This window comes from Macaca nemestrina, chromosome X (assembly GCF_043159975.1).
Source record: "Macaca nemestrina isolate mMacNem1 chromosome X, mMacNem.hap1, whole genome shotgun sequence".
Classification (NCBI taxonomy): Eukaryota; Metazoa; Chordata; class Mammalia; order Primates; family Cercopithecidae; genus Macaca; species Macaca nemestrina.
Genome location: NC_092145.1, coordinates 150,951,622 through 150,975,869, shown reverse-complemented (window position 1 = coordinate 150,975,869; position 24,248 = coordinate 150,951,622). Strand labels below are relative to the sequence as shown.

The window sequence follows — 24,248 nt, the reverse complement described above, 5'->3', positions numbered from 1 at the left end:
TTTTCTCTCCTGTGAAGGGCTTGAGACTTTCCGGAGTTGAGTTCATGTAGGTGTCCTCAGCTGTTAATGAGGGACGTGTGTGTGTTCCAATAACACTTCGTTTACAAAACCAGGAGGCAGTAGAGAGTTGGGCCTTCATTTCTAGTTTGCAAACTCCAGGTCTAGAAGGTAAGACAAATACTAATTTTTAAAACCCACATGTCTTTAATTGCTCATTTTGAAAGCACTGTGAAGATAACACTAAGGGAGAGGGGATGGGGAGACTTTTTACATGTGTGTGGGGAGTCTGATGAATTTGTAAAACCTATGATTTTATAACTTTTCTGGCCTCTTTTTAGTTGCTACTGGAAGCAGTGGTACATATGTGAACCAGAGTGGACCTCCACAAGCTGTCTTTTGAAGTTGTTACAGTTAGCAGAGATGAACTGGCCCAGGGATCAAGAAGCCTTTCTGGCTGGAGGAACGTGGATCAGTCCCTCCAGGCCTGGAAGAGGGTGGGGGTGGGGGGGTGCACTCAATCTTACCATTTTCACAGATGAGAGTAATTTCATTTGAGAGGGGTATGCCAAGCCAGTGATGAAAACTTCAGGAATAGCTTTGAATATCTAAAGGAAGTGGGTAGGAAAGTGGGAGGTTGGGAGTTCTGGAGGGAGAGTTCCTGTAAAGCAGAGATTCCCAGGGCTGGCTCAACATCCACATTGCTTGGAGGGCTTTCCTGAGACACAGGTTTGCAGGCATGCCAGCCCTTGCTGTTTCCCACCTCTGCCCAGGCCTGGCCCTCTCATCAAGGCAGGAGAGCCCAGCTCCCAGGGCTGACTTTCTGGAACCAAGAATGAGGCTCTCCAGGCACAGAGACAATAGAAGCCTGGAACAGATCCTCAAAATGTGTGTGCTGAAGACATACTCAGGGTCCGATACTTGAGGGGCCATCCCACATTATAATCTCCAAATCTAGGCAGGTTCTGTTATTGGGCATTAACCCCTCGAGAAATCAGTGCCTGTAACTATGATTTGGATCATCTGTGCTTTGGATTTCTCTTTTAATCTCTGTCTCCTCCCCTTCCTAACCACAAGTGATTTATCAGCCTCTAATTCAACTTTGTTACTCTTTGCCATCCAAGTCCCTGCAAGCACAAATAAAACCCAAAGGAAGCAGCAGACCTTTTTATCCATCTGTGAAGACACTAAAGAAACACGAATTCATCTGACTTTCTAGAGTAATTGCTTTCCCCACACGGCGCTAGAATCCTGGTATACAGGGAGCAGCTTCAGCAGAGATGCGGCAGTAGAGAAATGACTGACTTAAGGATGGTTCAGGGCTGTTGTCCTCCCTGAAGGTGGTTCCACAGGACACAAAAGTTGTAGCAGAGCCTGTGAGAACAACTGTGTCCTTTGTCATCACTAGCTCTATCTGTTCATTGGGCAAATGTTGTTTTTATGACTGAAAGCTGGGCTTGCAAAGGACAACCAAACAGCCTCTAGCTTGCTGGTGCTCACAGTCTGGGAAGTCCTACGGTAAATTAGTATTTCTTTTTTGTGTTTTAGAGACAGAAATCTCACTCTGTTACCCAGGCTGGGGTGCAGTGGCATGATCATAGCTCACTGCAGCCTCCAACTCCTGGGCTCAAGCAATCCTCCTGCTTCAGCCTCCTGAGTAGCTGGGACTAAAGGTGCACACTACCATGCCTGGATGGTTTTTCAATTTTTTGTAGAGACAGGGTCTTGCTATGTTGCCCAGGCTGGTCTCAAACTCCTTGCCTCAGGCAATCCTCCTGCCTTGGCCTCCCTAAGTGTTGGGATTGCAGGCACGAGGCACCACACCCAGGCTTTTTCATCTGTTTTTAGAGACAGGGTCTCCGTCTGTCACCCTGGCTGGAGTGCAGTGGTGTGATCATGGTTCACTGCAACCTTGAACTCCCAGGGTCAAGCGATTCTCTCACCTCAGCCTCCTGAGTAGTTGGGACTGCAGGCATGCATCACCATACCTGGCTTTTGTTTGTTTGTTTGTAGAGACTGGGTCTTGCTATGTTGTTCAGAGTGGTCTTGAATTCCTCCCACCTTGGCCTCCCAAAGCACTGGGATTATAGGTGTGAGCCACTGTGCTCAGCCTGGTAAACTGGTATGGCTAAGGAAAGAGTTTTTGGTGCCATTGTTCCCAGGTATTCACACTGTTTAAAATGTTTCTAATACATCTCTGCATTGATTGGTTGGTCGCTTGGTTGGTTTCTTGCCTCTGTTGGGCTCCATCACCTTCCCCACTGTCTCCTTTTTCTACCTCATCTGGCCTTTATGGGGTGCTGTGTTGACAAAAGAGCTTTCCACCTGCGCCTCCCCAAGGATGAGTGTCTGTAAGAGCTGCCCAGGGCCTGGGAAGGACAGTGGAGACACCAGGAACTCGTTCAGGAAACTTGTGCTCAGAATGGCATGGGTGTGCCAGCTCTCAGCTGCCTGACCCGCGTTCTGAGGCCTGGTGGCGCCGTTGTTCTTCAGTGTGCGAACACCTGCTTGGCAGCGTCTGATACACCTCACCAGGCTGAAGGGCAGACCAGCTACCTGTGATTCCTGATAAAAATTCTATGCTTTACAGAATCCCTTCTATTTATGCCCACAACCAATGGAGGAGTGCTTTCTAAATGATAACCTCAAACTGTCAGTGTTGAGCTTGAGTTGGTGTCTGAGTTACTGAGCGTTCCACGTTCCATGCTCGTGGAAACCTGGCTCTGTTTGGAAGCAGCAATGCTGGGCCCTACCCCAGTTGTCCCATGAGATAATTGTGCTCTGTGCACACAGCTCCGGTCCCAGATCCTGGCTTTGTAGCATACATTTTCAAGGAGGACTCTTGGGCCACCACAGATACTGCCCTATCCATTGCTATTCTTGACGATATGCTTGTGTGTAATATGTTTGTATATGGCATAAGTTAGCCTTTTGCAGAATATGTAAATGAAAGGAGGAAACACCTCAATGTCATTATCCACGGGAAGTGTGTTCACTCTGTCTCTTCATTGTAAAAATGAGGCAGTGCCATTGCCCAGAGCTCTCTTGGCACCTTTTATACCCCTCACCGGCTGGCTTGGTGGCTGCAGGGGTGCCCTTCCCATCTCATTGGTTGGGTGTGTTGCATGGTGTTATGCTTTGGGAAGAAGGTTGTATGGTGCTGGTGTCACGGAGGCCTGTGTCAAGGTCTGCCCCATCACAGACTGATGCTTTGGTCTTAGGTGCTCAGCAGGTGCCTCGCTCATAGGAAGCCTACGCAACTCCCTCTCCCACACCAGGGCCTTTATCTGCTGCTAGCTCACCGCCATCCTATGCGATGTGGCCTGTGATCACCTGGAACAGGAGAGGCAGCTTCCTGGGGTGTAGTTGCCTGCCCAACGTCACATAGCTGGCACGTGATGGATCCCGATCGGATGTGTATGCCCAGGGAAACCTCAAGTCACAGGCAGCTACCACAGCTCGAGCATCCCTAATCAGAAGGTCTGAAATCCTAAATGCTCCAAAGTTCAAAAGTTTTTGAGCACCAACATGATGCCACAAATGAAAAATTACACAGCTGATCTCGTGGGACGGGTTGCAGTAAGAAAGCAGGTAGAGACCGGGCAAGCTGCTACTGTTTGCCGTTGCTGGCGCCTGACAGCTGAAGCGGGTGTTCCGGTGCCATTGCTGTGCTGCTTACTTACCCTGGACACATTCCTCTCTCACTATATTGATGGCATGTCGTGCTTTTCACTGTTGAGTGCTTATATATCAGTAAGTGTAGGAAAATTACGGCTTGTTGGCAGCATATAAATTCAGAGTCCGGAATGACGGAGATGCCAGACAACCACAGATTGTGCACATGGGTGGCCGAGAGACTGACACTTTTGCTTTATGATGGTTCGGTGGATACAAACTTTGTTTCATGCACAAAATTATTAAGCATATTGTATAAAGTTACCTTCACGCTATATGTATATATAAAGTGTATATGAAACAAAATGAATTTCAGGTTTAGACTTGAGTCCCACCCCCGAGATGTCTCATTATGTATGTGTAAGTATTCCAAAATCCAAAAACGTTGGAAATCCAAAACACTTCCGGTCCCAAGCATTTCGGAAGAGAGATGTTTAACCTGTACTTTAGAAAGCACTCAGACACTGGAGTTCATCGAGGGCAGCATTTCAGCAGCACCTGTGTTGTGTGTCTGCAAATCAGAATGCATCCCTATCCCATCATTGACACCAAAAGTAGTTATGATGCCTGTGGCAATGACTCATACCTATACTCCCAGCGCTTTGGGAGGCCAAGGCAAAAGGATCACTTGAGCCCAGGAGTTTGAGGCCAGCGTAGGCAACATGGTGAACCCCATCTCTACAAAATAATTTAAAAACTAGCCAGGCCATAGTGGCATACACCTGTGGTCCCAGCTACTCAGGAGACTAAGGCAGGAGGGTCACTTGAGCCTGGGAGGTCAAGGCTACAGTGACCCATGATCACGCCACTGCACTCCAGCCTGGGCAATAGAGCAAGACCCTATCTCTGTCTCAAAAAAGAAAAAAAAATAGGTGAGGAGGACCCTGCGGTGTGTGTTCCTTAAGTCATCTGCAAGATTCGGAAATTTTCCCGTCCTCCTTGCTAAAGATAATTGTTAACCCTATTCAGAAAACAGTGGTGAATTATTGATTACAGAGCCGTTCAAAACTGTTTAGTTGTGTTGGGAACATTCATACACAAGGTCCTTTTATGGAGAACTTAACCATGGTGTCTTGAAAAAAATGCGGCTTCTCCCCTTTTACAATTCTGCACAAAAAGCGAAAGTGATTGAAAGCAACAAGTGCATTTACATTGTGTTCAAGTGAAGGCATAACAATGCATGTAATAAATATTTGCCTACCAGGCCCTGAAGGAAATAGCCCAGCTCCCTGCCCTCTGTAGAGATGCTTTCAGCCCAGGGAGGAGCGTGGAGGCAGGTGAGCAATGGGATGATTTGAGAGAGTCCCCTTGCTGGGGCGTGACCTGGAGGTGGGGTGATGTCAGGGCAGGACTGGGAGAACTGAGGGCTATGTGAGAAGGAACCAGCCATCCTGAGGGCTGTGGAGGCAGGAGCAGCGCACAAGGAGACTCAGAAAAATGGGCCTAGTGTCCTCAGGGAGCTTATCACGGACAGATGGAACGTGGAGATAAAACTGCCACCTCTCATAGGTGGAAACCTTGCATTCAGACACGGGGCTGGCTGTCTCAGTGGAAGCAAAAATGGAGTAATGCCAACAGCATCTCTAGAGTGTTTGTTTTTTTCCTAACAGTGGTTTCAGTCCTGTCATAGCACGTTGGGTGACTGAGTACATTGATGGTGGCCCTTCCTGCAGGTTTGTGCCCTTCAGATTAGTTCTGTTTGGCTTTGAGGTGCTGTTTTAGAGCCTCGTGCTCCAGCTCCTTCAGTGGCGGCCAACCCAGGGAGAATGGCAGGGCCACGGGCTCCATGTTGCAGATCTCTGAAGCCTCTGCTGCTTGGAGCCTGCTGGCCCTCTCCCCTCTGGGAACTGTGCAAGCAGCTGTCTCCTTGGGAACGTGGCATTAGCATGTTTTGCATGAGAATGAACACCAACCAAGGCTGAATATCAATTGGATCCTAGAGTGCAGCTGCCTTTGAAATGTTCCTTTGTGTGGCCCAACTTCCTGCTGCAGTGGATTCCTGGAGCTTGTGTGAAGACACCAAGTCCTTAAGTCATCTTAGTGCCTTGCTTGCTCTATTCCTGGATCTTGCTGTCACCATTTATTTTATCCTTAGAAGTATGGCAAAGAGAAATACATACATATATACAGAGACAAATGTATATACATACATATATACACAGACACAACAGAGACACACGTACCTACACGTGCATACAACATATACAACCTGGCACACACCCACAACATACATCTCCACACAGACACAACACAGGCACACGTACCCACACATACATACAACACAACACAGACACACACAACATACATGGACACAGAGACATGCATCTACACACATATACAACCCAGATGTACACATACAACATACATCTACACACAGACATGTACATTCAGACACAACCTAGACTCATACATCTACACATGCAAACAACCAGACATACACATACAACATACATCTACACAGAGATATACATCTACACACATACACAGCCCAGGCACACACACAGTGTACGTACAGACAGACATTTATACACATACAACATGCATCTACACACATACAACATAGACACAGACAACATCCACACATAGATCTGTGTACATACCCACCAGATGCATACAACATATAGACATGCATAAACACATAGACATGCATCTGTGCACAAGCACAACATAGACCAGTCACACAACCTACAGAGCTGCCGCTTGGAACCAATTAGAAACAAAAGTTGGAATATGACCCCAGCAGAGGCCCAAATCCCCATTTTTGGTCCTTTTCTTCGTTTGTGTTGGTGACCCTGATTTCCCAGATTCTTATCATCTATGACAATAAAAACCAATTAGTGATTTTATAGTTTGACTTTACAAGGTGGGGGTGGGGGGTGAACTTGGTCCAGACATTGCTGTGCTACTGCAGGTCTGAATGAAGTGCAGTGTTGGGATGGAGCGCCCTGTGCCTCTCTTCTGGCGTGGGAAGTGACAGTGCAGCACACGCCACTCCCCTGAGAACAGAGCACCCAGCTCCTGTAGTTTGGCCCTCTAGGAAGATGGGAAGGAGCCTGTGGGCAGTTTCTGATTAGGAGAGAAGCCAGGAGCCAGCCTGCCATCCAGTTTCTCAGTGGGTCTCTTGCTCCATGTCATTGTTCACTTCTCACAGGGGCTTTGCTCCCTGCAGGTGAGTTCTCTTTCGTTTATGGGTGGATCTCGGAGCACTTCTGCAGAAGGCACTTTGCAAGTAGAGTTCCTTTTTAATCAATGGGTGACCAAAGGCACTTGGATTACTTGGATTTTAGCAATAAATTGTAGTACATTTAATTATCTGTTTCTGGCTGGGCGCGGTGGCTCACACCTGTAATCCCAGCACTTTGGGAGGCTGAGGCAGGTGGATCACGAGGTCGGGAGATTGAGACCATTCTGGCTAACACAGTGAAACCTGTACTAAAAATACAAAACAATTAGCTGGGCGTGCTGGCGGGCACCTGTAGTCCCAGCTACTCGGGAGGCTGAGGCAGGAGAATGATGTGAATCCGGGAGGCAGAGCTTGCAGTGAGCCAAGATCACACCACTGCACTCCAGCCTGGGTGACACAGCGAGACTCCGTCTCAAAAAAAAAAAAAAAAAAGATATCTGTTTGATCTGTTTCTATGATGTGGTGATGTGATAGGGTTTGGCTGTGTCCCCACCCAAATCTCATCTTGAATTGTATCTCTGAGAATTCCCACGTGTTGTGGGAGGGACCCAGGGGAAGTAATTGAATCATGGTGGTTGGTCGGGCTGGTCTTTCCCCTGCTATTCTCATGATAGCGAATAAGTCTCACAAGACCTGATGGGTTTTTCAGGGGTTTCCGCTTTTGCTTCCTCCGTTTTCTCTCGCCACTGCCATGTAAGAAGTGCCTTTCACCTCCCGCCTTGATTCTGAGGCCTCCCCAGCCATGTGGAACTCTAAGTCCAATTAAACCTCACTTTGTTCCCAGTTTCGGGTATATCTTTATCAGCAGCGTGAAAACGAACGAATACATGGCACTTTTAAAGAACAGGTACCGGTACTTTCAAGTGGGTCTATGGGTGCTATATTTCAGGAGTTTTTAAAGGGAAAAAAAGTTCAAGTGTACCTCAGCTCTTTGGAATGAAATGAATTATTGAATGCTGAAATATTGAGGCTGGGCACAGTGACTCACACCTGTAATCCCAGTACTTAGGAGGCCCGGAGGCCAAGGCAGATGGATCCGTGAGTCCAAGAGTTTGAGACCAGCCTGGGCAACATGGTGAAACCCCATCTCTACAAAAATACAAAAATTAGCTGGGTGTTGCGGTGGGAGGATCACCTGCCAAGGAGGTGGAGGCTGCAGCGAGCCCAGATTGTGCATTCCAGCCTGGACAACAGAGTAAGACCCTGTCTCACACACACACACACACACACACACACACACACACACACACAAAAAAAAAAAAAAAAAAAAAAAGGAAGGAAGGGAAATGGAATATTGAATACTAAACCATTGAATATTGAAATGCAATGTGGGGGAGACATCTGACCTGTGAGAGCACTTCTCAGAATGCAGGTCAATTTGGCAGTATTTTAATGCCATTCTGTGTTTTGTAACCAGACAGATGTATTGTTCTGTAACCCATGCATAGCTGTGTTCAAATTTTGTTTTGTTTTGTTTTGTTTTGAGATGGAGTCTTGCTTTGTCACCCAGGCTGGAGTGCGGTGGTATGATCTCAGCTCACTGCAACCTCCACCTCCCAGGTTCAAGCAATTCTCATGCCTCAGCCTCCCGAGTAGCTGGGATTACAGGTACACGCCACCATGCCTGGCTAATTTTGTATTTTTAGTAGAGGCAGGGCTTCACCATGTTGGCCAGGCTGGTCTCGAACTCCTGACCTCAAGTGATCCGCCCGCCTCGGCCTCCCAAAGTGCTGGGATTACAGATGTGAGCCACTGCGCCCAGCCGTTCAAGTTATTTTGATAACACTTCAAGCTAGGAGTTTCTGTTAGTGTCTGCCTGGTGCACATGAGAAATCCGACTTCCTTGAGTGGGGTTGCTGTTGTCTGAAGCTCTGAGGTTGAGCTATTTGGTTACAGCTTGTTTTCTAAGCCTGTGCTGTGTCTTCGGCCTCCTCTAAGCTGAGAGCAGACCTGCCCTCCCAACACTTTGGGACCAGACCTCCCAATACTTTGGGAGGCTGAGGCAGGTGGATCGCTTGAGGACAGGAGCTCAAGACCAGCCTGGCCAACATGGCGAAACCCCATCTCTACTAAAAATACAAAAATTAGCCGGGCATGGTGGTGCATGCCTGTGGTTCCAGCTACTCGGGAGACAGGCAAGAGGATCACTTGAACCCAGAAGTTTGAGACTACCCTGGGCAACACAGACCCCATCTCTACAAAAATTTTAAAAGTTAACCAAGCATGGTGATGGGCACCTATAGTCTTAGCTACTTGTAAAGCTGAAGTGGTAGGATTGCTTGAGTCCAGGAGTTCAAGGCTGCAGCATGCTATGATCACGCCACTGTACTCCAGCCTGGGCAACAGAGCGAGACCCCAACTCTTATTTGTTGGTCTTAATTTTCATAATGCAGTACTGATTTTCAAGGTTTTATTAAATAAGTGGTTTGCAGCTCATCTTAGAAAGGTTTACCCCTTTGTATATGGCAATTTTCCATGAGCCACATAAAAATACTGTGACTTGAAGTAAATATTTCTGAATCTAGCCCTATGTGAGCATTTCCACAAACATTCATGTTGTTTCTGAAATTTTTGTTCATTTGTTCCTGCAAAAACAAATGCAATTTGTGTGTGCATGTGTGTCTGTGTGTGATGTGTGCACCTGTGTCTTGAATGCTTCATGTTCCCTTGTGGGACATGCCAGTCGACAGCCTCATGTTGTCCGAGGTGTGTCACGACTCCCCACCTTGCATGAGGAGTTGCGGTGGCGACAGGTGTGGGAAAGTGCATATGGATTTAACTGCTGAAAGTGGCTTCAGGGGATTGTGAAGATCCAGGTCCAGTCCTTTGTGGCGGGAAGGTGTTATTGGAATTGTTGATTAATTTGTACTTGTTCTTCCTCTAGACAAGCAGATGTCCAGTGTTGGGAAGGCAGCCCAGGATCACAGCAGCACCCACCGAGTCAGAACGCACCGAACCCACCCACATTCTCTGAACCATCTCACTCCCAGGGAGCCCCAGAGCTGCCCCAGGAGGGCCGGGGCCGAGCAGGAACCCTACCTCGAGATTATAGATACTCGGAGGAGAGCATCCCAGCAGACTTGGGACCCCGAGCCCACAGCCCTGGCTCACCCCTGCATGCTCGAGGACAAGACTCGTGGCCAGTGAGCTCAGCCCTGCTCGCCAAGAGGCCAGCCCCACAGAGGCCACCGCCACCCAAGCGCGAGCCCAGGAGATACAGGGCCACAGACAGCGCACCTGCCGACGCACCCCTGGCCGTCCTTGGCAGGCCCTTCCCAACACCGTCCCCTGCATCCCTGGATGTGTGTGTGGCCCGTCTGTCCCTCTCCCACAGCCCCTCTGTGTTCAGCAGTGCCCAGCCCCAGGACATCCCGAAGGCCGCTGCCTGTGAGCGTGGAAGCCAGCATGTGAGTGGGGACACATCCCTTCCCCTGCCAGAAGCACCGCTCCCTCCCAAGCAGCAGCACCTGCGCCTGCAGACGGCCACCATGGAGACCTCGCGCTCCCCCTCGCCCCAGTTCGCTCCCCAGAAGCTGACGGACAAACCTCCCCTGCTCATCCAGGATGAGGATTCAACCAGGTACTGTCCTGCCACAGTGTTCCCTCCCCACGAGGCTCCTTCCGTGAGACACAGGTTCTCAGTGGGTCTTTCTGGGGAGACACCTGGGCACCTTGCTTTAGCTCAAGGCGTTGGACTCAAAGTCAGTCCTGGGGAATAACTGCGTGGACAGAAAGTGCAGCTTCAGTGGTGGTTGGATTTTTATCTCATTGAGGGGCTGCTCTTTCCTACAGGGAACAGGGGTAGATGTGAATAGGTGGTTCATCTTCCCCTTTTTCCAAGCCAGATGCATTTATAGCTGCATTACCCACAGGCCTCTGCAGGGTAGAGGTCTGTTTTGTTGTTGCTGTTGTTGTTGTTGTTGTTGTTGTTTTAATGCAGTCAATATTTGTGATTGGAATTGATTTGAACGTAAGCATGCCACCGTTAGGTGAAATTGGTAACATTGTAAGGTTCTGAAAGGAAAGTATCTTACTCCTTTCACGCTGCTCTAGTAAAGATCTCATAGCCTGCACGGCTGGTTAACAGTGTTTTTCATGGTGTCTAGTATTTTCTTACTCCTTTTTTTCCAGATTTTTTTTAAATGTTAGAAAGCTAAGCTGGTATACACCTTTTGTTAAAGCAGAAGAATACTCATTCATGTTTCATGGTGCTATCAGGATTTCAGGCATGGAATTATTGCGTCCATTGAGATGTTGGTAAATGTCAGGCAGGGACTTGACCTTTCAAGAGCGCTAGGCCCAGCATGGTAGCTCACACCTGTAATCCCAGCACCTTGAGGGGTCAAGGCAGGTGGACTGCTTGAGCTCAAGGAGTTCGAGGCTAGCCCAGGCAACATGGCAAAACCCTGTCTCTACTAAAACTACAAAAAATTAGCCAGGCATGGTGGTGCATGCCTATAGTCCCAGCTTCCCAGGGAGGAGGCTGAAGTGGGAGGATCACCTGGGCCTGGAGGTCAAGGCTGCAGTAAGCCAGGAGGGCACCACTGCACTCCAGCCTGGGTGACAGAGTGAGACCTTGTGCAAAAAAGAGCACTGGCTGTTTAGCTTTTTTCACACACAAACACCACCTCCTTGAGTGCCTTGAAGGACTGAGAAATGAAAGAAGGGGAGAATTTCTGTCTCATCCTCTAGAGCAGTGGCTTTCAACCTAGGAGGTAGAGGGCGATTTTAGCCCCTAGGGGACATTGGGCAATGTCTGGAGATAGTTTTTGTTGTCCTAAGTGGGATGGGAGTGGGGGGTGCTCTCTGCATCCAGTGCTGGAGCCCAGGGAGGCCGCTCAGGGTCTGCAGTGCATGGACAGCCCCCACAGAGCATTGTCTGACTGCAGATGCCAGCTGCTGTTAGGCTGGGAACCCTGCTGTAGAGCTGCACGCCCAGTACAGGACCCACCGTCACCTGTGCTGTGTAAATGTGGAGCAAAGAAAACCAAGTCGATGAATGCGGGTCCTCGGTCACACCAGGTGTGGAGGGTGGCTGCCGTCCTGGACAGGACAGATAACAGGTATTCCCATCACCGCAGAAAACTCTGTGGGACCTCACTGCTCTAGAGTCTCAAGTCATTTTTTTTCTTAGCTTCTAAGTAACTCAGCAGAGAAAGGATATGACTGATACTGATCCTGTATCTCCAGCGGAGGCGTTGTAACCACAGCTTTCTCTGTGGGCCAAAACTGGGCTTTGCATCATTTAAAATGTATCTAAAGATCACTCAGATATCCTTTCAATTGGTAACATTGTAAGGTTCTGAAAGGAAAGTGTCTTACGCCTTTCAGGCTGCTCTAGTAAAGATCTCATAGACTGCACGGCTCATTAACAGGAAAAATTTGTGAGTTGATGAGGGCTGGTTGCTGGAAGGTCCGATCCACTGTGTTCTGTCCTTATTTTGAAGTCAAGGCTTGTGAAACTGTTCTCATGTGGAAGTCAAGAGCGTTTTTAAGAAGAGAGACCATTTCTATTAAAAAATGATCAGGAATAGATGCTTTGTTGGAAAGTGTATGTGAACCTGTGGGAGACAGGAAATTTGGTTTTTTCTTTCCCAGTATTTTATTTTATATTATTATTATTATTATTACTATTAGTATTATTATTATTATTATTCCCTGTCGCCCAGGCTGGAGTTCAGTGGTGCGATCTTGACTCCTGGGTTCAAGTGATTCTCCTGCCTCAGCCTCCCGAGTAGCTGGGATTACAGGCGCACGCCACCAAGGCAGGCTAATTTTTGTATTTTTGGTAGAGACAGGGTTTCACCATGTTGGCCAGGCTGGTCTCAAACTCCTGACCTCAGGTGATCTGCCTGCCTCGGCCTCCCAAAGTGCTGGGATTACAGGGGCGAGCCACTGTGCCCAGCCTCTTTCCCAATACTTTAAAACCTGTGAAGGGAGATTTGTTTGTGTTGTTTAATTTTTTCTATTGTGCACATCAAATTTCTGCACAAAAGGGGGAGGATACCAACACAGGCTGATGTGAAAGTCAGTAATAGGCAAGCAGAGCTTCTATGGGGGGATGAAGGGAGTGCAGAGGTTCTGCGTTTGCTGCTGCTTGGATAAGGTGGCCGGGTTTTCCTCCTCCTTTTATTATTATTTCTTAACAGAGAGGTGGGGGGTGGTCTCACTGTGTTACCCAGGCTGGTCTCAAACTCCTGGGCTCAAGCAGTCCTCCCACCTCAGCCTCCCACAGTGCTGGGATTCCAGGTATGAGCCACTGTGCCTAGCCAGGGTTTTCCTTTATAAGTCTGACCTATCTAAACGGTATTTTCCACAGTTAGACTTTGTAAATTTTCTTCATGAGGAAGCAGTTGTGAGGTGTCTGTCAGTCCCTAGATAAAACACATCAGATGTTAATGGACCCTACTGGAGAGAGGGAGGAAAATACACAGTTAGTTCATCTCAGCCTGAGCACCACTCCCTTGATAGGGAACGAGCCCTCCTGCATTCCCAGTCACCAGTGAAAGAGGGAAAAACAGCATGAAATTTAGAGATCGTGGCTGCCCTCGTGCTGTGGAAAATTTGATTCATTTGCGTAACGTCGTAGGGGCAGTTTTGGGTTGACTTCATTAGAAACACATCCTAATTTGGGGTTGTGGAGTTTGGCCTGTTTCTTTTTGCTTCCCTCCTGACCACTAGCATATGGGGCTGCTTCTCCAGTGCTTTGAAAAGCTCTTGGCTGAGTTGGCCCTGGTCAGCGTGATCCAGCACGGTGCTGCTGAGAGCAGCAGGTGCAGGTCTGCCCCAGACAAGGGACTGTGGCATTGCCGGGCCTGTTCCTCCCGTGCTCTCTCCCCCAGTCTCCCAGGGGTGCTTTAGGTGCCTCTCTAGTCCCTTTCATCCAGAAACTTTTTTTTTTTTTTTTTGAGATAGAGTCTTGCTCTGTTGCCCAGGCTAGAGTGCAGTGGTGCGATCTCAGCTCACTGCAACTTCTGCCTCCCAGGTTCAAGTGATTCTTGTGCTTCAGCCTCCTGAATAGGTGGGATTACAGGTACGCACCACCACACCCAGCTAATTTTTGTATTTTTAGTAGAGACAGGGTTTCGCCATGTTAGCCAGGCCGGTCTCGAACTCCTGACCACAAGTGATCTGCCCGCCATGGCCTCCCAAAGTGCTGGGATTACAGGCATGACCCACCACACCTGGCTGAAACTTTTTTTTAAAAAAGCACATCTGTGCCCTTTGGGAGTAATACAGAACCGATGACTCCCTGCTTACTGTGAGATCATATCTCACTGGTGTGCAAATCTGTGCAACACTAGCTTGAAGCACAGGGGGACGGGGGTACAAGAATAGTGTGGAGTGGGCTGCCCTGCACATGGCACAGGAACTTCTCCTGAGTGGGATGGTGGGGGGCTCTGGCCTGACTCCAAGCACAGCCACTCCAGAGAGGAGCTCTCCCCAGGCCCTGAGAAGTACGCAGGAACCCGCGGAACTGCAGCAACCTAAGGACAGATGGGAATCCTGGAAAATGCCCATCCACTGCAGGCTTCACCTACAAAAGAACGTTTAACCAAACAGGGCTTGTTAAAGTTTGCATTATCATCGGCGGAATGACAAATGGTATTAAACAGTCCTCACAGCCCCCCACAAACCCCTGGAGGACACCTCGGGATGCCTCAGGGGTGACATTGGCAGTTTGAGCATGGAAAGGATGCTGGGGTTGGAAGGCGGAGGCAGGAGTCAGAGGGAGCTTCTTGAGGCCTCTGTCTCATCCAGGATGTGCGATCATGGAGGCTCCTTCAAGTCGGATGGCTGGCTAGTGCCTTCGAGTCAGGTTCCCATCCGAAGGGGAAGGCAGGGGATGCGTCAATCGGGGTCTGTGGCTGGAGCATGCTTTGCGATTTCAGCAGACTGTTTTTCTTCCAGAATTGAGCGGGTGATGGACAACAACACCACGGTGAAGATGGTGCCCATCAAGATCGTGCACTCAGAGAGCCAGCCAGAGAAGGAGAGCCGCCAGAGCCTGGCGCGCCCTGCTGAGCCACCCGCCCTGCCCCGCGGGCTAGAGAAAGACCAGATCAAGACGCTGAGCACGTCGGAGCAGTTCTACTCCCGCTTCTGCCTGTACACGCGTCAGGGTGCTGAGCCCGAGGCCCCACATAGGGCCCAGCCAGCTGAGCCCCAGCCCCTGGGCACCCAGGCGCCCCCGGAGAAAGACCGCTGCGCCTCCCCTCCGGGGCTCAGCTACATGAAGGCCAAAGAGAAGACTGTGGAAGACCTGAAGTCGGAGGAGCTGGCCAGGGAGATTGTGGGGAAGGATAAGTCCCTGGCAGACATCCTGGATCCCAGTGTGAAGATCAAAACCACCATGGACTTGATGGAAGGTATCTTCCCCAAAGACGAGCACCTCCTGGAAGAAGCCCAGCAGCGGAGGAAGCTGCTCCCCAAAATCCCCTCTCCTAGAAGCACAGAGGAGAGGTGAGTAGACGTGGCCTCCCAGCTTCGGCGTGACTCTGCCTGGCATCTCTTAAACTTGTAAAGGGAAAGGGGGCATGCCTCTCTGTTTTCATGTGTGCTTTTGGGGAAGACAGATTTTCGTAAGGGCTCCTCAATACTTAGCACTTTTTGACTTTTTTGTGAGCCTCCTGAAAGAGGAATGGAGGGTTCACGGCCCCATCCCAGGGAATGATGACTTTGGCCCTGACATGAAAATCCACACTACAGGCCACCACGCCTTGGCCTGAGGCCAGCAAGATTTCTGATGATGGCCACAAGTCTCCTTTCTCGTAAGACAGCTGTTCTCAATGGGGCCGTTGTCTACCCTGGGGGACAGTTGGCAATATCACTGTGGGGAGGGGTGCTCCGAGCATCTGGTGGGTGGAGCCTGGGGACGCTGCTCAACATCTACAGTACACAAGAGGGCCCCCACCACAGAGAGTCATCCAGCCCCCACATGTTCCTAGTGCCAACATGAGAATGAAGGCTTAGATTGAATATATATGTGGTTCTTTATGAAATGGATTTTTAAAACTGTATTTGAAATTTTTTTACATCTGCATTAAAAAAAAAGTATTATAATTTGGCCATGCGTAGTGGTGCACACCTGTAATCCCAGCACTTTGGGAGACCAAGGTAGGCGGATCATTTGAGCCCATGAATTCAATACCAGCCTGGGCAACATGGCAAAACCCTGTCTCTACAAAAAGTACAAAAATTAGCCAGGCATGGTAGTAGATACCTGTAGTCCCAGCTACTCGAGAGGCTGAGGTGGGAGGATCACTTGAGCCCAGCAGTTGGAGGCTACAGTGAGCTATGATGGTGCCACTGCACTCCAGTGTGGGCGACAGAGCAAGACCCCATCTCTTGAAATAGAAAGGAAAAAAAAATTATGACAATTTACACCTGCCTGAACGAATGTATTTTAATTGGTTTTGTAAGTAGCACTTTCAGCATATCTCCTTCAGCCGCTTGACCACAAAGGCATGCGTGGTGGCATCTTCCCTGCTGCTGACATACATTCTGCCAGCACAGCATCATTCATGGGTGGGAAGGTGGAGTGGGTGTGACACACAGCCAAGGAGGAGCAGCTGGACCAAGTGAACCCAGGCAGGAGGGCGCCAACAGGGCTGCTGGGAGGAAGGGAGAAGGGTTGGTGTTTGTAGATAGCATCACACGTGCCCTTGTCCTCATCAACCCAGGCTCCTGGTAGAGGTGATCTGTGCTCTCACCTCTATGGCAGAGATTTTTAGACATTCCTGCTTATTTGAGTTTTTGCCGTTTTTAAAAACTACATTTCCCACACTTACGAGTATCCATTTGGCAGGGTTGATGGTTTTTAGTTTTAACCTTGTTACCTACTTATTTTTCCCCGTTTGGCTGTCTCATCTCCCTGGCTGGTGTCCTTTTGTGAGCGCCAGCGTTGATTTGTCACAACCCAGGGAGTGGGGCGGAGGGGCTGTTTGCATGCACAGTCCCAGCTCATTGACGTTCCCACGCCTTTACCCAGGAAAGAGGAGCCCAGCGTGCCTGCGGCCGTATCCCTGGCCACCAATTCTACCTACTACAGCACGTCGGCCCCCAAGGCGGAGCTGCTGATCAAAATGAAGGACATGCAGGAGCAGCAGGAGCGTGAAGAAGATTCGGGGAGCGACTTGGACTATGACCTGTCGGTAAAGAAGGTAGGAGAGCCCATTTCAAATGACAGTGTGCGCGTGTCCAGGCAGGGGCAGGCATCCGGACCACACCATCCTACCCCAGCGCAGACCCTGTACCACGTGTCCCAGGGCGTTTGTGTTCAGCTTTCACTCAGGACAGTGGAATTCGAGGTGATATTAATGAAGCCCTCTGTGGTTAGTTCTGTGTTCTAATCTTGACCCATTCCACCAACATCTCTTTGCTGTTTCAGTAGGATCCAGTGTCAAATTAGTTTAGTCACCATTCTTTTTCATTTTATCTTATTTATTTTTGAGACAGGGTCTTGCTCTGTCGTGCAGGCTGGAGTGCAATGGTGTGATCATGGCGCACCGCAGCCTTGACCTCCTGGCCTCAAGCGATCCCCCTGCCTCAGATAAAGGAAAATTATTTTCAAATTAGAAAGTGGTAACTTTTTTTTTGGACAGAGTCTCCCTCTGTGGCCCAGGCTGGAGCGCAGTGGCACAATCTCGGCCCACCGCAACCTCTGCCTCCCAGGTTCAAGCAATTCTCCTACCTCAGCCCGTCGAGTAGCTGGGATTACAGGCACCTGCCACCAAGCCTTGCTAATTTTTGTATTTTTAGTAGAGACAGGGTTTCACCATGTTGGCCAGGCTGGTCTCAAACCTCAAGTGATCCACCCACCTCAGCCTCCCAAAGTGCTGGGATTACGGGCGTGAGCCTCTGCTTCCGGTCTAGAAGGTGATAACTTTTTGGTTCAAGGTATTAAAAAGGAAATGAAAATTAAGGGTTTGGGTCTTGGGGCTTTTACGGGCCCTCCGTCTATTCGCTTCATTCTGGCTGCACATTCCTCTTTTGAAAAATAAAGAATCCAAAACATGTTCAGTTTTTCCACCCAGAACCAGGAAAATCATACCGTCTGGACCATTTGAATTTGGGCCACACCCTGCCTGGATGTAGAGAACTGCATTCTTTGCTCGCATGCCTTTGTTTTTCATGATATAATGAATTTCAGAAGCTGCATGCCTTGATTCTGCCGCCCTCATCTGTGGGGCACTCTGTCCACCTGCTTTGGAAGGCTGGAGATGCTGGGAAGGCGCCTCACCAGAAGTGTGGCTCTGGAACTGAGTGAGTCACTGTGGCCTGGAAGTTGGCCTCACTTTAGTTCAGCAAGCGTGAGTTGGGCACCTGCACCAGAAGCACGTGCTGTACATCCCAGCTCTCTATGGTGCTGGTGACTCAGCGGTCCTGTTTTCCTGCTTGATTTGACAAAGTGGCCACTGCTGTATTACATTTTCTCCCTGCTTTCCCGCAGCCACACACTTATGATGTCGCACGTTCCTGCAACACGTGCACAGGCGGAGGCATGTTCAGGGAGGAAGCGAGTACAGCACAGGTGGGGACTTAGCAGGCCACCTGCTCTGTAGCTGCTTCAGGGGAACACATGAGACCCGAATTCCGCAGGCTTCCAACATTCCCAGGGGGACCACAGTTGTCCCAGTCACCGCATTGCTAGGTGGTCATAGAGCTGAGAGCCAAATCAGGGGACCCTCTATTTTAGGAGAAGACTAAGGACGGAGGTGAGAGAGTGGAAGTCCCAGGCAGGGATACAGCAGGGGTCTCTGGTGGCTGGTAGAGAAGCAGCACGCAGAGACGACAAAATATGGTTTTATACTAGGGTAGCTCAGAAGGACTCTGCCTAGAAAAGAGAGCACCATGTTGAGTTGTGGGGCTTCTTCAGGAGAAGCAGATGGCTGATTGCTTTAAGTTTGGAATCTTTGAGAATTATGGCTTTTCCCTGGAAGCAGGAGGTGAGTGCAGGGCCCAGACAGAAAAGACCTTGTTTTCCCCATAGAAGGGAATAAAAGGTGGAGGAAGGGAATGGCCCAGGGCTCAATCGCCCTGAGTCTCGGCCCATCTTAGTGAAGGGGTGAGAGTGGCTGTGTGCCTGGTCTCTACTGTTGCAGGCTCTTACCTGAGCCTCCCGGAAAGCCACATGCTGCAAGAAATAGCAGATGGGCCTCCCATACGGTACGGACCACAGTGGTGAGCCCTTCAGCACCCTGGGTGGTGTGGACAGCCACAGATCTGTGCGCTGTCCCAGGCCAGGTCTTGTCTCAGAAATCTTTGAAAGCCAACGGTTGCTCTTTATACAATGGCCCTTTAACAAAGGGGAAATGGTTTCAATAAAAATGTGCATGTGACACGTAAAAGAACCAATAAAGAAATCTGGACTCCTTCCAGAGAGCCCAGTTTCAAATTAGCTCAACTGAGGTAGATTTTGAGGGCACGTGTTCACGCACCGTATAAAATCTACATTTCCGTAATTGCTGAAGAAGAATGGCACTGAAAAATTCCTGAACAGCCCTGACAGGCGTCTTTCCATATCCACAGTTACCTGCATTGCTTACAGTCTTTCTTCAGGCTAGCATTGGTATCAGATAGGAATTTGGGAAGTTCTTCATGCCTATTTCCTGTTTTGTGCTTTTCCCTCAAGTGATGAGTATCTAAAATTTGGCCACATTCTCAGCTGTGAGATTCTCGATTTAAACAGTCTCTCCAGATAGGTAGTGAGTAGGAAAAGGTACAAACTGCTTTTCCTCTGCTCTCACGCCACAGCAACCAACACAGAAGACTTTGGTGACCACATGTGTGAGGGGGGTTTTCCCACACACCCAGCAAGCAGTCACTTCTGCAGCGGACACCAACTGGGTGGCCTCTGATTCAGTTCAGTTGTGACACTGTCAAACTGGAGGTAGCGTCATATCCCACAGGTTGAGGGCTCAGTCCCCAAGACTGCACCCCCCACACACACCAGTTGCAAGTCTGAGTCTCAGGGACTTCTGACCAACCACCTACAAGTTGGGGTTCCCATGACCCCTGTTTAGTTTCCATTACTTTGCTGGAGTGGCTCACAGAACTCAGGGAAACATTTACGTCTATGATAAGGAGTGTTACAAAGGATACAGATGAAGACATGTGTAGGGCGAGGCATTGGGAAAGGGGTGTAGAGGAGCTTCCATGCCCTCCCTGGGTGCTCCACCCTCCAGGAACCTTCCTGTCTTCACCCGTCAGGAAGGCCCTAGCCCTGTCCTCTTGGGCCTTTAATGGAGTCTTCATTGGATAGGCCTGGTAGACATCTGTGTAGAAATGTGATTGAACAAAAAGACTACAATCCAGTCCTAACAGACTGCGGAGAAAGCCACAAGGTCTGCCTATTGAGATTCTTGTTGGCCTCTCTATGTAGTGTTCCTTCCCCCTAGGTGTGCCGCAGGACCCTTTGAGAATATGGGGATCTTTTTTTTTTTTTTTTTTTTTGAGACGGAGTCTCGCTCTGCTGCCCAGGCTGGAGTGCAGTGGCCGGATCTCAGCTCACTGCAAGCTCCGCCTCCCGGGTTCACGCCATTCTCCTGCCTCAGCCTCCGGAGTAGCTGGGACTACAGGCGCCCGCCACCGCGCCCGGCTAGTTTTTTGTATTTTTTAGTAGAGACGGGGTTTCACCGTGTTAGCCAGGATGGTCTCGATCTCCTGACCTCGTGATCCGCCCATCTCGGCCTCCCACAGTGCTGGGATTACAGGCTTGAGCCACCGCGCCCGGCCGAGAATATGGGGATCTTAAGACCTGCAGTCATTCAAGGGGCCAGAGGATTTCTTTGCAGAAAGGTTGGGGAAGATTAGATCCTGCTTTGGGCAGGTCAAAGAGGGCAGGAGAAGGTCAGGGAGCGAGAGTCTGTTTTCTGAGGCATAAAGCACCTCAACATTATAACGAGGGCTGTGGGAATGATGAGCCAGGAACTGTGGACAAACCCCAATATAGATAGATAGGTAGATAAATATCTATACGTATATTGCATCACAGGTAGGTGAACAGAAACACAGATATATAGACACAGACAGAGGAAATAAAGGGAAAAGAAATCTAGACACATATGTGTTTAAAATGGTAAGGGAAGAAAATGTCTTGGCATCCTGAGCAGCTGTAACCTGACCTGGAGAAGCCAAAGCAACGTCTCCATTCCATGTGGGCTTTCCGGGAGAAAGTGGTGCTGGTGACTCAGCAGCCAGGGTGGATGCATCCTGCGAAACTGCTTTCCGCTTTCACCTGTAGGAGAGGCAGACTGAAAAACCCAAGGCGGACTGAACCAAGAGGAGGCAGTCCCCCGATAAGAGCTCATACCTACCTTCACATTTCTTCACATTTTGGGGGGATATATAAATGCTAGGTGGAGATTCTCTTTAAAAGCATCTGTGTGTGTCTGGGCACAATGACTCACACCTGTAATCCTAGCACTTTGGGAGGCTGAGGCAGGAGGATCACTTGAGCCCAGGAGTTTAAGACCAGCCTGGGCAACATGGGGAGACCCTGTCTCTACAAAAGTAAAAAAAAATTATCTAGGTGTGGTGGTGCATGCCTGTGGTCCCAGCTACTTGGGAGGCTGAGGTGGGAGGATCGGTTGAGCCCAGGAGGTCACTGCTGCAGTGAGTGGTGATCGTGCCACTGCACTCCAGCCTGGGCAACAGAGTGAGACCCTGTCTCAAAAAATAAAATAATAAAATAAAATAAAATAGAAGTATCTATGTGAGGGAAAGACCTCATGCAATCAGGAAATAGGCTGCCTCGTATCTAGCACGTGTCTCTCCTGCTGTGGGGTTGACTTTTCCTGCCTAATACTCATCCGCCTGGTCATTTTACCTGTAGATTATGGAATCAGGGCAGTTGCTCCTCATCCCAGATCCCATTGTTGATGAGAATTGATATCTCCTGGGGACTTACTGGATCTGAGCATTGGGCTAAGCGCTTTACGCACCGCCATCCCATTCACCTTCATGCCAGTCCCAGAGGTAGGGCTGCGACCCCTGTGCTGCTCTTGGACACTTCTATCCCTCAGAGTTCAAGCGAGACTTCAGTCTCTCATCCATCCAGGCCCAAGCATGAGCCACTCTGCTGAGCTCTGCAGACCCACTGGGGTCAGAGTCTGTCAGCTTCCCCAGGGAAGGGATGATGGCACTGACAATTGCCGAGGATCCACTTTGCATGCAATAGTGTTGCTTGTTATGACAAAGTGAGCTTTCCTGTTCACATTGACTGTTGAGTTCATTTTGATCGGTGCACCTGAGCACTCTTCAGTGTCCGTCCTCCTGCCGTGCGCTCCCCGGAGCGTGTGCTGGCATCACAGTCCCGAGCGAACCACAGCGGTGGTGGATGTGAGGCTGGTGGAGTCAACAGCATCTTGGGCAGGGCTGGTGGCAGGGAGAGTTCTTGAAAGGCAGCACATGACCTTTGTCCTAAACATTGCTTCCCTACAATTCACCCTGCTCAGGCAAACTCCCATGACATGTGTCGTGGACGGATTCAAAGGCAGAAAGACAGCCATGGCCATGAGACAGGGCTCTTCCAGGCAAGACTTACCTGTCGGACTCCTTAAAGCCACCTCTGTAATCTCTCTCAAATATGGCGTTGGAGGAGGAGGATCTGTTTATTTGTCTGTCACTCAGATCAGACCGTATGTTGCCACCTCACTTCAGGATGGCAGCTGATTTAAAGGGTTCATACTTTTCACTTTTATTTTTGCTCCTTAAAAGTTAATCATTTATAAACAGGGTGTGGTGATACACGCCTATAGTCCCAGCTACTCAGGAGGCTGATGCGGGAGGATGACTTGAAGCCAGGAGTTCGAGGCTGTAGTGCACTATGATCATGTCTGTGAGTAGCCACTGCACTGCAACTTGGGCAACATAGCAAGACCGCTTCTCTAAACAAGTCAAAAAAAAATCATCATTTAGAAGGCTGGTGGGAAAGAGCATAGAGTGTTAGTGTCTAATAGTTACGCAGTTTCAGTTGGGGAAGATGAAAGAGTTCTAGAGACAGATGGCAGCATGAAGGTACCACACACCACAGAACTATGCTCTGAAAAGTGGTCAAGATGGCAAGCTTTATGTCACATATATTTCACTACAATTAAAAACAGTCATCTGTTTGCATTTTGGTCAAGTTGAAATCAGTAGGTTATAGTAAAAGACTGTTCAGTTCATTCGTATCGTTTTGTTGGTCTTAATTTTTATATGCTAGTATTAGCAATTAAATTTTTTTTTCTTTTTTCTTTTCTTTTTTTTTTTGTGTGTGTCTTTAGCAATTAAAATTTTAATTGCTAAGCCAGGCCTGGTGGCTCACACCTGTAATCCCCAGCACTTTGGGAGGCCAAGGTGGGTGGATCCCTGAGGTCAGGAGTTCAAGACCAGCCTGGCCAACATAGTGAAACCCTGTCTCTACTAAAAATACAAAAATTAGCCAGGCGTGGTGGTGCATGCCTGTAATCCTGTCTACTCAGGAGGCTGAGGCACGAGAATCGCTTGAACCCGGGAGGCCATTGCACTCCAGCCTGGGTGACAGAGCAAGACCCTGTCTCAAAAAACAAAAATAAAAATAATTGGTAGTGACAATAATTATATGTACAGGACACTTACTAATCATGGAATTTGGTGCTGGGCATAAGACTCAATACTTTCTCTCTATGTGAGTCTTTACATTAGAAAATTCCAAAGGACAGAATACATAGGTCTGTGACTCCTTCCAAAGATATGGGTTAAAACTGCATCTACCATGATGAGCATCAGGGCCACAACTCCAATGTTCTCTAATAGGGCATGAACAGAATGAGAACAGGTTTATTTTGTTTTATTTTTAAATGCCAATAGTATCATTAGGAGTCATTCTTCTTTCCCTTAGTCATATAAATCCCCTATTATTTGATGATGCAAAAGTGAGCTTTCACGCAGGTCAGCTCACCTTTCACGTAGGTGCACCAAGGTGGCAGTGAGCAGTGTGGCCGGGGTGGGGGCCGGCCTAACTAGTGTCTCCGTGTTCCCTTGCCATCCCATGCCCAACAGCAGGAGCTCATCGAGAGCATCAGCCGCAAGCTGCAGGTGCTTCGGGAAGCCCGCGAGAGCCTGCTGGAGGATGTGCAGGCCAACACTGTGCTGGGGGCCGAGGTGGAGGCCATCGTGAAAGGCGTCTGCAAGCCCAGCGAGTTTGACAAGTTCCGGATGTTCATTGGAGACCTGGACAAAGTGGTGAACCTCCTGCTGTCACTGTCAGGTCGCTTGGCCCGGGTGGAGAATGCCCTCAATAATTTGGACGACAACGCTTCTCCTGGTGATCGGGTAAATACGGATGCGTCTGACTTGGAAATGGGGGATGGTCTCGTGGGAAGGCTGTTTTTCAAGTGTTGTGAAAGTCAGCTCCTTGGAGCCTAGC

At 49.2% G+C, this 24,248-nt stretch overlaps 1 protein-coding gene across 6 annotated transcripts in view; it reads left to right on the top strand.

Annotated features, from left to right (window-relative positions):
• The window catches only part of LOC105478107 (shroom family member 2), a 164,505-nt gene that overhangs the window by 135,834 nt on the left and 4,423 nt on the right, over positions 1 to 24,248 (top strand). For 4 of the 6 annotated variants that reach the window (XM_011735095.3, XM_024791645.2, XM_024791643.2 and 1 more), the window contains 4 exons: positions 9,741 to 10,436; positions 14,768 to 15,319; positions 16,848 to 17,019; positions 23,882 to 24,154. In XM_011735095.3, the coding sequence (XP_011733397.1) occupies positions 9,741 to 10,436; positions 14,768 to 15,319; positions 16,848 to 17,019; positions 23,882 to 24,154 (1,693 nt within the window). The remainder of the gene's footprint in view (positions 1 to 9,740; positions 10,437 to 14,767; positions 15,320 to 16,847; positions 17,020 to 23,881; positions 24,155 to 24,248) is intronic. The other 2 variants (XM_024791648.2, XM_024791642.2) reach the window with 1 other exon arrangement.